This window comes from Argopecten irradians, chromosome 12 (assembly GCF_041381155.1).
Source record: "Argopecten irradians isolate NY chromosome 12, Ai_NY, whole genome shotgun sequence".
Taxonomy (NCBI): domain Eukaryota; kingdom Metazoa; phylum Mollusca; class Bivalvia; order Pectinida; family Pectinidae; genus Argopecten; species Argopecten irradians.
The window spans coordinates 17198574-17213416 of record NC_091145.1 but is presented as its reverse complement, the minus strand read 5'-3'; the positions used below and the strand labels follow the sequence as shown (position 1 = coordinate 17213416).

Here is a 14843-nt window from a genome sequence, read left to right as displayed (position 1 = left end):
GCCATCTTGGATTTTGGTTGTTGAAGTTTGTTACCGCTAATTCTCAGAAAGTACTGAAGTGATCATTCTCAAATTCGGCGGCATGCTTCAGTGATATAGCACTATAAGTATTAGTCTTTGATATTATAATTCATTTCAATTCGCTTTATTAGTAGTTGATAAAAAGGCAGAGTTCCAACAATCACGAAGACACAACACCAGATAGCTGATTCAGGAAAGACCAAGTACCATAGTTGCAGGAAAGCAACACAGAGAAAAAAAAGTTATTAGAAGAAAAAACTTAACATTCCAAGTGAGGAGATACAATAATGCTCTTTGAAAAAACTCCACGTGTAGGAAACAAAAGGAAGGGGGAGAGCGCCAGGCCCACACAAGATCCTACTATTCAAGCAGAAAGTGAGTGTTGGTGGAGTAAATCAGGCTTGTAGTACATAGTTAGCAATAAGTCATATTCCGTTATACTTTTAAAGCAACTATATAGTTACCAATAAGCCATATTCCGTTATATAAACTGCCGGTTAAGCGGTATACAAAGAGCAGCACTGCAAAAATAGACAAAAGCGGAACACATCAGAAGCATCTACAAAAGAGCTGCATCATAATTTCGTATTAGACATGTATAGGTATTCAGTTCAGTCAACGAACTATCGTTTTATCACTGATATCAATACTCGGTATCCAGATATAGTATACGGTATAGATATCAACAATAAACACTCAATCAGCATTTAGTATCACAACTTGTATAGAACACGTCCAAACCTGCTTTGATAAGACCCTACAAATATCGGAAATGAAGTGATGAGTTAATATTGTGTATCGTATCCAGTATCAGTGTTGCTCTCACAAGTCGCCTTCCTTTTGTTCTAATTCTGCATTGTACGAGGATTATATAAACAATCCTTTAGGGCCACTAGAGGTTCTTCTACCATGGCAGACATTTTCTGTGTTGAATACGCGAATCCAGGAGGCGCACACGATGTATGCATTATCTGTGGGGCCAAGATAGGTACCAAAGGTTCTTTAAAGGTTGGTTGTTACGGAAAAGAGAATCAAGAGGAAAAACAATGGTATCACTTTAAGTGTTTCTGGCAGGAGCGAAAGTTCGCGGATGTTCTGAAAGATGAAGATGCCAATTTCCCCTCATTCGAAGGATTTTTGGATTTAAAATCAAATGACAAGAGAAAAATAACATCAGCACTGAAGGCGTTTCAGAAGGAAAATTCATCCGAAACGTCACACAAATCGAACGATAGTCAGAAAATGGTTTCGACAGATAAGAAGTATCAAACGGAAAGCTCGTCAAAAGACGCGGGGACGTCGCGGCGCGGGATAAAACGTAGTGCAGCGAATAAAAGTGAAGCTGCAGGTTCTTCCAAGGTTTGTAGACTGGAGACAAAGACACAAAAACAGAAGGCGAAGCGACAGGGAGGACCAACCGGAAAACACATGTTCCGTATTCATGAAGACTCTATGAAATATTTGGAAATCAAACAGTACAAGAAAGGCGTTTTTATAATTCTTAACGAGTATCATTATATAGACTCGGATAATTCATGGTTCCCTACCTCAGATGGTGTCCGTTTGTCCATTAGGGAATCGGAGGATCTTTACAAGGGCCGAACCGTCATTGACAAAGCCATTAGAACTGCTGAAAATAATGATGACGCATCAGCACAGAAAGAGCGGAGAGACATACCTGGGTTGCATTCGTCATGTGTTGGTGATTCCGGTATGTATGGCTATATTTTGGGTAATTTGTACATGCAGTTAGGTTTGATCACCATATTTTCAAAAATCTATCGCGAATTTTGGGATGATTGTTAAAATCGAAAAAAAATGCAATATTACAAATGGAGAAATCAATCTGAATCAAAGAGATTTCTGAAAAAGTCATCAAACTTTAGGAGTCAAACTTAGTAGCACATTCATTTATTAGATAACTATCACTGCCAGTCTGGATTGTTCATTCTGAAACCCCTCCCTATACTACCTTAATGAAGAATCAAAGGTAATTAATTGACGATTGTATTCGAAATTCCGTTATATATGGGTTTTTTATGGTGGCTGATTACGGCCATCTCGTGTTGTTGTGTTGTCGCCTTGTCGTGTTGTCGCCTTGTCGAGTTGTCGCGGTCTCAAACTGCGACAACCCGAGATTTAACAGTTAAATTGTCGACTTGTCGCGTTTTCGAACCGCGACAAGTCGACAACACGACAAGACGACAAGTCGACAAAACGACAAGTCGACATTTCAAACACGCTAATTAGCGCGTACAGAATCTCGTGTTGTCGCGGTAAAATGTCGACTTGTCGTGTTGTCGAGTTGTCGACTTGTCGTGTTGTCGCCTTGTCGTGTTGTCGACTTGTCGTGTTGTCGAGTTGTCGACTTGTCGCCTTCCTGTTACACATGCGCAAATCGTATGAAACAGCCACTATCTTTGAATATAGATAACTGAAGTCAGTGCTTGTGAATATTTGGTGTGTTTGTAAGATATTCGATGTACAAATTTGTTTTAAAAATTATATTTTTCCCCATTGTTAACTCTTTTGAAATGTATTATACTTAAAGGCCCATTACCTTTCCGGAGCAAAATATAAAGGTTACTTAAAAACATTAATAACATCAGAAAATGCATACCGATGATCTAAAATAAGGTTACTATGGTGGCATATTTCTGCCATCGAGTTGCCGACATCATATCGGAAGATGTCGACATAAACAGAAGAATATGTCAACTTACCACATGAACCTGCCCACATAATGATTCCAAGATAATTATGTAGAAAGTCGGTAACTCGGCGATTAATCGTGTTTATGCTCGGGTGTGACACCGACTTGTCAGTTATCGATGTCGACATCTAAACTTAAAGATATCGACATCTGGTCTTGAAAGTAGAATTCAAAGGCCACCCTTTCATAGGGCACTGTGTATATGCAGCAAGGCACCATACAGCAGAGTTCGACGTTGATTTTGTTAATTCAGAAAAGTTTTTATTTATTTGATTTCAAAATTAAAAATTGTGATCCTGCACATCCCGGCCATGCAGCTGTAGCCTGCGTATATGTACACATTGTAACTGTTAGTCCGAGCTGAGGAAGTTAGAGTGCAAAAGGACTCTGCTTTGTACAACGAATTTCCATCCTCTTGGCCATAATCATTTATTAATATATATAACCGTGGGTTGAAAATTCGTTTAAAAGCCATGTGTGTGTGCTTTGTGGATTAGCATTCGTACCAAGTCCATGTGGTACATACCGTACTATACTATATTACAGTGATTTTTTCAAGATTTCATTTTTTTTGCAAATCACGAAAAATACCAGCCGTTACGTAATTTAAAAGCCAAAAAAGTCACAATACAGATACACAATACCCATTTGGAAACCAGCTTTACTTGTTAGCTTGCCCTGTCCATATATATACATAAATATTTACATCCCTCGATACACTTAAATAAAGTCACAACGATTTTTTTTTTACGGTCTTAATGGCCAGATTCAATCTTTGGGCTACAAAACCTCCCGCTGGACGCGGTTTTAGCTCCAAACTCGGGATTTATCTGCATCTATTTTTTGTAGTCAAACGTAGTAAAAAAAAAAAAGTCACGAGCTTATACCTCATTCATGCCATTGGCCGGAATATACAATTGCATTATGGGTAACTAGTGATCACATGATTGTGTGTTTATTTCCAAATATGGTGATAGTTTGCTTGCCATTTCTTCGAAGAAATTGATTTATTTGAAAATATTTAGACTCCAAAATGTTATTAATATTGCATGCATATCATTTTGACTTGCACATATGTATTATTTTACTATAAATAATGAACTGAAATGAGTTATAAAACTGTCATTTCCACGTTTTGTAAATAAATGATATAATGCGAATTGACCAATTCAATAGGTCTAAACGTCTAATCTAAGATCAGCGAAGATCGGCTACTCCCGGCTAAATTCGTAGAATTCTAAATTTATATTTATATATATATTATTACCTGCTTTAGGGTTCAGAACATATATATATATAACACAGAGAAAATAAGATCTTCAAAAGGCCTAATTATGTATAAATACCAGGTCAGAGAAATCACTCTATTTGGAAGTAAACACACACTCATGTTATCACTAGTTACCCATAATACAATTCCATATTTATTTCGGCCAATGGCATGAATGAGGTAAAATCACGTGACTTGTTTTACTACGTTTGACTACAAAGAACGCGTGTTTTGTACCATTATTGGGAAAATCCCCCACGGATCGTGATTTCATTTCCACCTTTTGAAACAGAATGCTTAGAGTAGACTTTGATTGTGAAACATTGATAAATTGAAGATTACATGTTGTGCCATGGCAGATGTCAAAGCTCATGTATATATACTCGACAATTACTTGAAACATCATCTAATTCATTTGTGTTGAAATTATAATTGATGTTGACCAGGAAATGTACCAGGCTAAATTTGGTTGAATAATGCATGGGAAGTGAATTAATCTTAACTTTTCCACTTTGTGGAAAATCCTTCAAAACGGATTTATCTCCCTTGATTAAAACTTTGATTTTTTTTTCATTTTTTTTTTTTAAATTCAATAATGAATGCAGATCAAATATATTAATCAAATATGTGTATTAATTTAATTTGAAACATGTTTGTTTTGCTGAAAATTTGCAAAAAAATTAATATCAATACAAAATATTCATGATTGTAATTTGATTGTTGTTGTTTTTGTACTTGCTGTAAAATGAGAAAAACCGTGTTGTGGAGAAGAAGTTTGTTAAAATTTGAATTGTTTACAAATGGATGAGAGTTGAGAATGAGCAGAAGGCAATAAGGATATATATGTCTAACAGTCACCTGAATTCCGATATGCACAGTTATAAATAATGTTTTGCTTTTAAACAAACAAATAAATATGTCTCAGCCCTGTGACTTGGCACATAGGTCAAGATCATTGATTTGAACGAACTTTGTATTCCTTCATCCCAGCATGCTATGGCCCAATAACATGTCCATGTATGAGGTTCTTGGTTATTAAGAAGATTGTAAATTGTTTACAACAGACACTGGATGTTGCCGGCCAAAAGACAATTGCAATAGGTCACACAGGGGGAGATTAATTCAACACACAACCATATATACTTTATATACTTTTTCTCATAAATCATTACATATAATCCTTGTACACATCCATATCAATGGCGACGCTAACAGGAAATTAATGAATATACAAAATGGCGTGCGAGCGTCGAAGGGTCGAGATTTTGGTGTTTGGAGGTCCGGGGGTCTCTCCTGGAAAAAAATATTACGATTTAGAATTTGCGAACGCCGAATGCGCGAGATTTTGGTGTTTTGGGGGTCTGGGGATCTCCCCCGGAAAAAAAATACGATTTTGATGATTTTGCGAGCGCCGAATGCGCGAGACTTTGGTGTTCTGGGGGTCCGGGGGTCTCCCCCGCGAAAAATATTACGATTTGGAATGGCCAAGATGAGTTTTACGGTGTATTTTGAGGATTTTAATGCGTTCTTAACGTGGTAATTTTTCGATTTACATTTACCTGCATTTAGAAATTATACTTGTGAATGTCGTCATATCATTATGCAACCCTGCTCGATCTCAACATACGACTTCACACCATCAGCACATTGTTGTTTAACTAAAAAAAATAATGAATTGATTTAATTGTCTTGCTTAGACATATAAACAATATGATATTTTAAGAAACATTTTTGAAATAGTAGAATCCCTTGATGGACATTTTTAGTCTAGTTCATGTGTATTTAATTTTTATTATTAAAGGTTTGAACACTTTTAGGAAATGCGCCGCAAAGCGGCAAAATTTTCTAAAATGAAGTACGAAAAATGTGCAGGAGGACCCTTTTTCTTCCTACGCCCCTGCAGTTGCACCTTTAAAAAGTTTAATGAACTTGGTACCCACTACTGACTGATGTAAATCATGCCAATAAAAGATGGATCTTTTCTCTATTTCTGTTATTCTTTACCTTTTTCTTTCCTCTTGGAAATGTTTTATAACACGGGAAAACTAAAAATGAAGTCTATATAGCAGGAATAACAAAACACATAGCCACCTGTCAGCCATGCATGTTTTTTTTCTAATTGGTCACCCGAGCTCGGATAAAGAATGAAACAAATACATACACTGTATATAAGCACCATATATTTGGCCTATCAGGCCCATGAAATCAGCCAGTGATGATACCCATTTAACCTTTTAATATATGAAGAGTATTTGATTCAATTGCATCTGTTTCTTATGAAAATTGAGCAAATAATGCTCATAAATGTGTTTCCCTATATCAACTATGGTACAGACCCTATCCCCTGGGGAAAATTCCGAGACCCCAGGGCCATGAAATTCACAATATTGGTAGAGGGCCTTGAGACCTTTCAATCTATGAAGAGTAATTCTGACAAACAAAATGATACATTTTCGTACGGAACCTACCGAAGCATAATGAGTTAGGTCCTAGGTCCCAATTTACCAGGCGGGAAGCTGCCATGTAAGCACATAAGCCCGTGTTTCTTAGTATATGTGTACATACATGTATGTATTAGATTCCCAAAAAGCTAAGTGGGCTATGCGGAAACTTATTACTATTTGTTTGGAAATAATATGGAAAATAAACTATGATATGATAGTATTGCTAACAATTTCAAATGGTGGAAATGAAACCACGATCCGCGGAGGATTTCCCCCATAATGGTACAAAACACGCGTTCTTTGTAGTAAAACGTAGTAAAACAAGTCACGTGATTATACCTCATTCATGCCATTGGCCGAAATAAATATGGAATTGTATTAGTGGGTGACTAGTGATCACATGAGTGTGTGTTTACTTCCAAATGGAGTGATTTCTCTGACCTGGTATTTATACATAATTTGGCCTTATTTTCTCTGTGTTATATGTATATGTTCTGAACCCTAAAGCAGGTAATAAAATATATAAATATAAATTTAGAATTCTACGAATTTAGCCGGGAGTAGCCGATCTTCGCTGATTTTAGATTAGACGTTTAGACCTATTGAATTGGTCAATTCGTATTATATCATTTATTTACAAAACGTGAAAATGGCAGTTTTACAACTCATTCAGTTCATTATTTATAGTAAAACAGTGCATATGTGTGCAAGTCAAAATGATATGCATGCAATATTAATAACATTTTGGAGTCTAAATATTTGCAAATAGATCAAGTTCTCCGAAGAAATGGCAAGCAAACTATCACCATATTTGGAAGTAAACACAAAATCACGTGATCACTAGTTACCCGTGATACAATTGTATATTCCGGCCAATGGCATGAATGAGGTATAAGCACGTGACTTTTTTTTTTACTACGTTTGACTACAAAGAACGCATGTTTTTACTACGAAAAATAGATGCAGATGTATCGCGAGTTGGGAGTTTAAAACCTCGTCCCTGGAGGATGTTTAGCCCAAAGGTTGAATCTGACCATTAAGACCGTAACAAAAATTCGTTGTGCCTTTATATAAGTGTATGGAGGGATGTAAATACTTATGTATATATATATGGACAGGCCAAGCTAACAAGTAAAGCTGGTTTCCCAATGTGTATTGTGTACCTGTACTGTGACCTTTATGGCTTTTGAATTACGTAACTGGTATTTTTCGGGATTCACAAGAAAATACAACATAAAAAAAAATGTTTTTTTATTTTATTTTTATTTTCATTCATTCTTTTAACATAGTATAGTACGGTATGTACTACATGGACTTGGTACGAATGCCAATCAACAAAACATACACACAGCTTTGAAACGAATTTTCAACCCACGGTTATATATATTAATAATTCGTTATACTTTTCCTTAGCTCGGGCTAACAGCTACATGAACGTACACGCAGGCTACAGTTTCATGGCCGGGATGTGCAGGATCACACTTTTTTATTTTGAAATAAAATAAATAAAAACTTGAATTAACAAAATCAACGTCGATCTCTGCTGTATGGCTTTTGCTGCATATACACAGTGCTCTATGAAAGGGTGGCCTTTGATTTCCACTTTCAAGACCAGATGTCGACATCTTTTAGTTTAGATGTCGACATTAATAACTGACAAGTCGGTGTCACACCCGAGCATAAACACATTAATCGCCGAGTTACCGACTGTCTACATAAATATCTTGGAATCATTATGTGGGCATGTACATGTGGTAAGTCGACATATTCTTCTGTTTATGTCGACATCTTCCGATATGATGTCGACTTAATGCCTTAACGATGTCGACATTATTAAGTCGTAAGTCGGCAAATCGATGGCAGACATATGCCACCATAGGTTACGACACCAAACATATGCAAGATTTCCTGCGTAATATATGACAACAGCTGAGAGTCATTTCGCTGTTTTGCCGTCTGGCGCAGTGATAGTCAACTACCAGGCGGTATTTAGGACGACGGCGGGAAACATAAGGCGACCCGCGTTATGAAAATAAACGTTTTATTTATTTTAATCAAATCGTTCAGAAGGTGATGATAAATGTAGTATTAGCGGTAAGTTAATGATTTTTGAAGACTCTACAAAATTATCGATCTTGTTTTACATTCCCATTTTAAAAATTGAAAGCCGTTTCGGAAAGGTAGTGGGCCTTTAACGGAAATTATAATATTAATATTAATATATTATATTAAAGAGGACAAATGTACATGTATATCAACTTAATATTGTAACACCTCCTTTACAAAATATCGTGTTTATTACTCGGTTAAAACTTCTTATTCAATTTGAAGAATTGAAGAGAACACGGATGATAAGACGAAATATTATCTATCATTACTAATTTCCGTAATAGGTTATGTGTGTAGTACATCAAACAATAACCTTAATTTAAGATCTAATAAAGAATTTTATGTAAAACGATTAGAAACAATTATTAAAACTTTCATTTAATCCAAAGCGTAATAGAACAGATAAGGTGTAACTGTTGTGCCCCATCTTTCTGTATTTTGATCATCAGCATGCATCACAACGTACATAATGTCAATATTCTTTTTTTTAAATTTGTTTATTGAAATACAGTACAGTAAGATTTAACCCTGGAAAGTTTGATTGTGTAACTTGACTACAGTAATTCATACAATAGTATACAAATGGTGGAGCATAGATCATGCTTCCAGGGGACATTTTTAAAATATAATGGAACTCTCGCAAAAGAAAAGTACACAATTAGTATTTCTGGGTCTAGAAATTCCTAATACACAAAACGTGTGTTCATTTAACGAAATGAATAACATATTTATATAATAATCTTTCTCAAAGCGATCAATTTGTGGTTAGGAGAGGCTTGGCTAATTATGATACATTCAAGTGTAATTGACCTGTACATGTGTTGATATGGTCCGAGTGCAAAGTCAAACTCAAGTTACATTACGCAAACATGGAGTTCTTCAGGGTGGTGCCATATGGTCAATGTTTTTTCGTGTAAGTAACATGCACACTAGAGAATGGTTTGATACTTGCCAAAGAAAACAATATCTAGTATAAAAAAATAAGAACCTCAGTTTCGGTTCATATGGTGTTATACCGCCCTGGTATAATTTAAAAAATAATGACCTCGGGCAGGCCTGGTTATTATTTATTCTACCAGGGCGGATAACAACATATATAGATCCTTCTACGTGTATATCTGCAGTGCTTTTATCTTTATATTCGGTAATTCTGTGTTATATTCGATACATTTACCATTATGCTCCGTCGTTATATCGAGATATTCGATGCCTTTTCCTTTATATTATGTAGCTAAAATTAAACTTTATATTCGTTACAAATTTCTTTAAATTCTGTACAAACTTCTTTATATGATGAGCACCTTCTTTTTATAATGTGCAAACATTTATATGATGAAGATCAAAGCCGGCTTATAATATATGCATAATTTTGCGGCTGCTTTCGTCTTAGTGACAGCACTTTGTATAGTTGTGTAAGATTTTGAAAAGAAAATTATTGCTCTTACCAACAGTAGTGACCGTTTTTGGGAAGAAGACTTACTATAAATATGACTTTAACTGCTAAAACTACATGTAGGTGGACTAATTTTGTTTGTCTCGGGATCTATCCATCCTCCTCAATATATGTATCACCATGTAGATTACGATTTTACCGATTTTTGTATTTAAACTCATAAAACGTCTAAAATGGTATATGCATGACACTCTAGTGGGTCCAAATTATTGGATCGCCATCTACATGTAGACAATTAATCCTGTCTACATTGGATCACCAATATAAGAAAAGAAAAAATGGATTTTGTTTTAATTTTAGATTTGCTACTATTTTGTCAATTCATATTATGAAAATGAAAACAATTAAGAAGCAAACGCTAATTGAATTCTTCGTTTCGGAACGATAGTTGGTCTTTAAAGCTTTATATGTATGCCGTATAATTTTAATACTCACGAATCAAGAGCTTTTGGATATTTTAATCACCATCAACCTTTTGAAAATTACGTTTACAAGTATGAATAAGAACTGAAAATGACTTTGACATATGCGGTCAGGCTATGAAGCCAAGATGTGGTCTGCAATTTCATTTAACATTTTTATAAAATAAATAAGAAATTATAAAGTGATTACTGCAGGTATGCATTTATCTTAACATACATAAGGCATGAAATCTGACTTGTAAATAATGTTTACAAGGCATCGTACATGGTTTTCTGACCATTTGAATGATTATCACATCTTAAAACAACCTGATGGTTTTCAATAGTTTCTTGAAGAAAAAATGCATGCCCAGTTACGGCACATATCACTTAACCAATTAATACATAAATCCCCAGCCGCCATACATCATCTATGATATAGGTTCATGTATATATTATCCGAATAGCGTATATTGAACTTTGATTCCTAGGCGTGGCAACATTATAAGATTTTTCAAATATCTACATAGATATGTAGATCAACCCTGTTGAGATCAGCCGCTTGATTTTTACACTTTACCTTATCCTAAACATGTTCCCTAACAGGTTTAGTTGAATTCGGACCAGTTGAGAAGATGATGGAATTGTTATGTTTAGTAGTGATAGACAACAAATAAAAGTGATGTCGATAGGTCACCTGCCTGGGTGACCATCTTAAGCTTGTCCTAAGGCTTAATAGTCCGAAGGCCCGTTAATCTGAACGTCCGTTAGTCCGAACGACCGTTAGTCCTAAGGCCCATTAGTCTGAAAGTCTGATAGTCCGATACCCGATATAAATGTAGAGACTTTAATTACAAGTCTCAGTAGTAAACTTGCTAAGATATGTGTAGACCCACGGATGATTGCACTACACTACGCTACATTTGTCACTAATGTAGCGCAGGGTCACCGACAAAAAGCGGAATGTGGCTTATTTTAAAAATTGTGAAAAAGCATAATCTTGCAATACATGTACATAAACGTATCCGAAAAGAAAGAGAGAGTGTATATGTACACTGCAATCCTGGTTATTAGTTTCCCAGATATTACCATTATGCGAACCATTTTCATCATTGCAAAAAGGGGAGAATAAAACAAGTAAAAGGAAGAAGACGGAAACACAAAAATAAGTCGTGAAATACATATTTCATATATGTATGCAGGTTAGAATTGGTAATATATATATCATCCATTCAAGCAGCCATGTTATCCCTAATGCAATCAAATTACAGGGGACAAAAGCTTTACATTAGGCATATGTTTGTAAGATACAATGTAATTCATAAAATGTATATTTTATGTGACATCTTATAAAATGTAAGATATTTTCTTTCTTTTTATGATTTTTTATTGACAATTTTGTTGTATTTTTAATAATGCAATGCTCATTGAAGAAATCACAACTTGCCGTCCATAAAAGTTTGCAGTTAAATAAGTTTAAAGAATTGCCGAAAAATGTATTTTATCACAATTTATTGAAAACATGTAAAACTATCAATTTACATGAAGTAAAACAACTATATAAATTGCAATATTTTTCTATTTTTCGGATTAACGGGCCTTCAATCTATTAGGCCTTAGCGGTTGAAGTGACCTTAAAATTAACAGATGGACGATTACTGCGTACTAATCAGACGGCACGACCAGACTATTATTACACGATTATACATATAATAAACAAATTATTGAAATTCATAGTTCAAAGAAAAATACTTTGACAACTCTCGATGAAGAAATTGCTATCAAATATCTTCATCTAGCTACAAACACGTGCACATAATTATTTTCATTAGCAATCCAATATGGCGAGTGTTATCCATTGTTTGCGCATGTGTAACAGGAAGGCGACAAGTCGACAACTCGACAACACGACAAGTCGACAACACGACAAGGCGACAACAACACGACAAGTCGACAACTCGACAACACGACAAGTCGACATTTTACCGCGACAACACGAGATTTCTGTACGCGCTAATTAGCGTGTTTGAAATGTCGACTTGTCGTGTTGTCGACTTGTCGTCTTGTCGTCTTGTCGACTTGTCGCGGTTCGAAAACGCGACAAGTCGACAATTTAACTGTTAAATCTCGGTTGTCGCAGTTTGAGACCGCGACAACTCGACAAGGCGACAACACGACAAGGCGACAACACAACAACACGAGATGGCCGTAATCAGCCACCATAGTTTTTACATACTCTTCCAGTGGATGTAGTGCTGTATTTGTCCGAAAGAAGACCTGTATGCGTGAAGACCACATTTGAAAATAACACCAAACAAGTTGACGTTGGGATAGGGTACAATGAAAGTTTTACTTACGTGGACGGGAAGGCGTCAGCACCGTATTACTTACCTGTCTGTCTCTCACCTGAAGAATGGGCAAACCTCGTGCAACTTCGACCAGAAGTAAACGAAGACCTTGTTGACAGCTTTGATACGTATTGTGTCGATATCTGATATCTCATTTACCAGCATAAAACGGTGATGTCGGATGCGGGGCATCCTCGATACTCCAGGGGTTATTATCACTGACGTAATGTCCACCCCTGGACTATAGTAAAACTGAAGGCAGTTCAGAAGAAAAAATATTACCAATCACAGGCCAATAAAAATTCCTTTGAAGACTACAGAGAGAGCGACGCCCAACTTCAAAGCCACACAGTCAACCACAGTGTTTTGTAATACGAATCTTTTGATGTATACCAAAGGACTAAAATACCTGTTCTATTGCATCCAGTTTTACTATGAGATAGTCCATGGTGGGTATAACGTCTGTAATAGTAACCCCTGACATTTGGCATGCATGCACGTTTTGACTAGGCGAATATACGACCAAAGTATACAGTTCAAAAATAAACACTTTTCTATGGTGGCTGATTACGGCCATCTCGTGTTGTTGTGTTGTCGCCTTGTCGTGTTGTCGCCTTGTCGAGTTGTCGCGGTCTCAAACTGCGACAACCCGAGATTTAACAGTTAAAATGTCGACTAGTCGTTTTCGAACCGCGACAAGTCGACAACACGACAAGACGACAAGTCGACAACACGACAAGTCGACATTTCAAACACGCTAATTAGCGCGTACAGAATCTCGTGTTGTCGCGGTAAAATGTCGACTTGTCGTGTTGTCGAGTTGTCGCCTTGTCGTGTTGCGTGTTGTCGACTTGTCGTGTTGTCGAGTTGTCGACTTGTCGCCTTCCTGTTACACATGCGCAAACAATGGATAACACTCGCCATATTGGATTGCTAATGAAAATAATTGTGTGCATGTGTTTGTACCTAGATGAAGAAATTTGATAGCAATTTCTTTACCGAGAGTTGTCAAAGTATTTTTCTCTGAACTATGAATTTCAATAATTTGTTTATTATATGATAATCGTGTAATAATGGTCTGGTCACGCCGTCTGATTAGTACGCAGTAATCGTCATCTGTTAATTTTAAGGTCACTTGAACCGCTAAGGCCTAATAGTTCGAAGGCCCGTTAATCCGAAAATTAGAAAATATTGCAATTTTATGGTGGCATATTTCTGCCATCGATTTGCCGACTTACGACTTAATAATGTCGACATCGTTAAGGCATTAAGTCGACATCATATCGGAATATGTCGACATAAACAGAAGAATATGTCGACTTACCACATGAACATGCCCACATAATGAATCCAAGATATTTATGTAGACAGTCGGTAACTCGGCGATCAATGTGTTTATGCTCGGGTGTGACACCGACTTGTCAGTTATTGATGTCGACATCTAAACTAAAAGATGTCGACATCTGGTCTTGAAAGTGGAAATCAAAGGCCACCCTTTCATAGAGCACTGTGTATATGCAGCAAAAGCCATACAGCAGAGATCGACGTTGATTTTGTTAATTCAAGTTTTTATTCATTTGATTTCAAAAAAAAAAAAATGTGATCCTGCACATCCCGGCCATGAAACTGTAGCCTGCGTGTACGTAGCTGTTAGCCCGAGCTAAGGAAGTGTACAACGAATTATTAATATATATAAACCGTGGGTTGAAAATTCGTTTCAAAGCTGTGTGTGTGTTTTGTTGATTGGCATTCGTACCAAGTCCATGTATTACATACCGTACTATACTATATTAAAAGAATGAATGAAAATAAAAATAAAATGAAAAAAAGATTTTTTTATGTTGTATTTTCTTGTGAATCCCGAAAAAAACCAGTTACGTAATTTAAAAGCCATAAAGGTCACAGGTACACAATACACGTTGGGAAACCAGCTTTACTTGTTAGCTTGGCCTACATAAATATTTACATCCCTCGATCAGAGAAATACTATTTAAATCTCTGCCTCGATACTACGGTGGCTGGGAGTACTACGGTGGCTGGCTACGGTGGCTGGGAGCGGACATGAAATAAATAAAATTATTGCG

General features: G+C 36.2%; 1 protein-coding gene across 1 annotated transcript; it reads left to right on the top strand.

The window, feature by feature from the left end:
• The first annotated feature begins 500 nt into the window (after positions 1-500).
• On the top strand, positions 501-14525 carry LOC138304717 (uncharacterized). Its single transcript, XM_069244957.1, has 2 exons — positions 501-1732; positions 12656-14525. The coding sequence occupies exons 1-2, from the start codon at positions 931-933 to the stop codon at positions 12904-12906; spliced, it is 1053 nt and encodes a 350-aa protein (XP_069101058.1). The 5' UTR covers positions 501-930; the 3' UTR covers positions 12907-14525.
• The last annotated feature ends 318 nt before the right edge of the window (positions 14526-14843 follow it).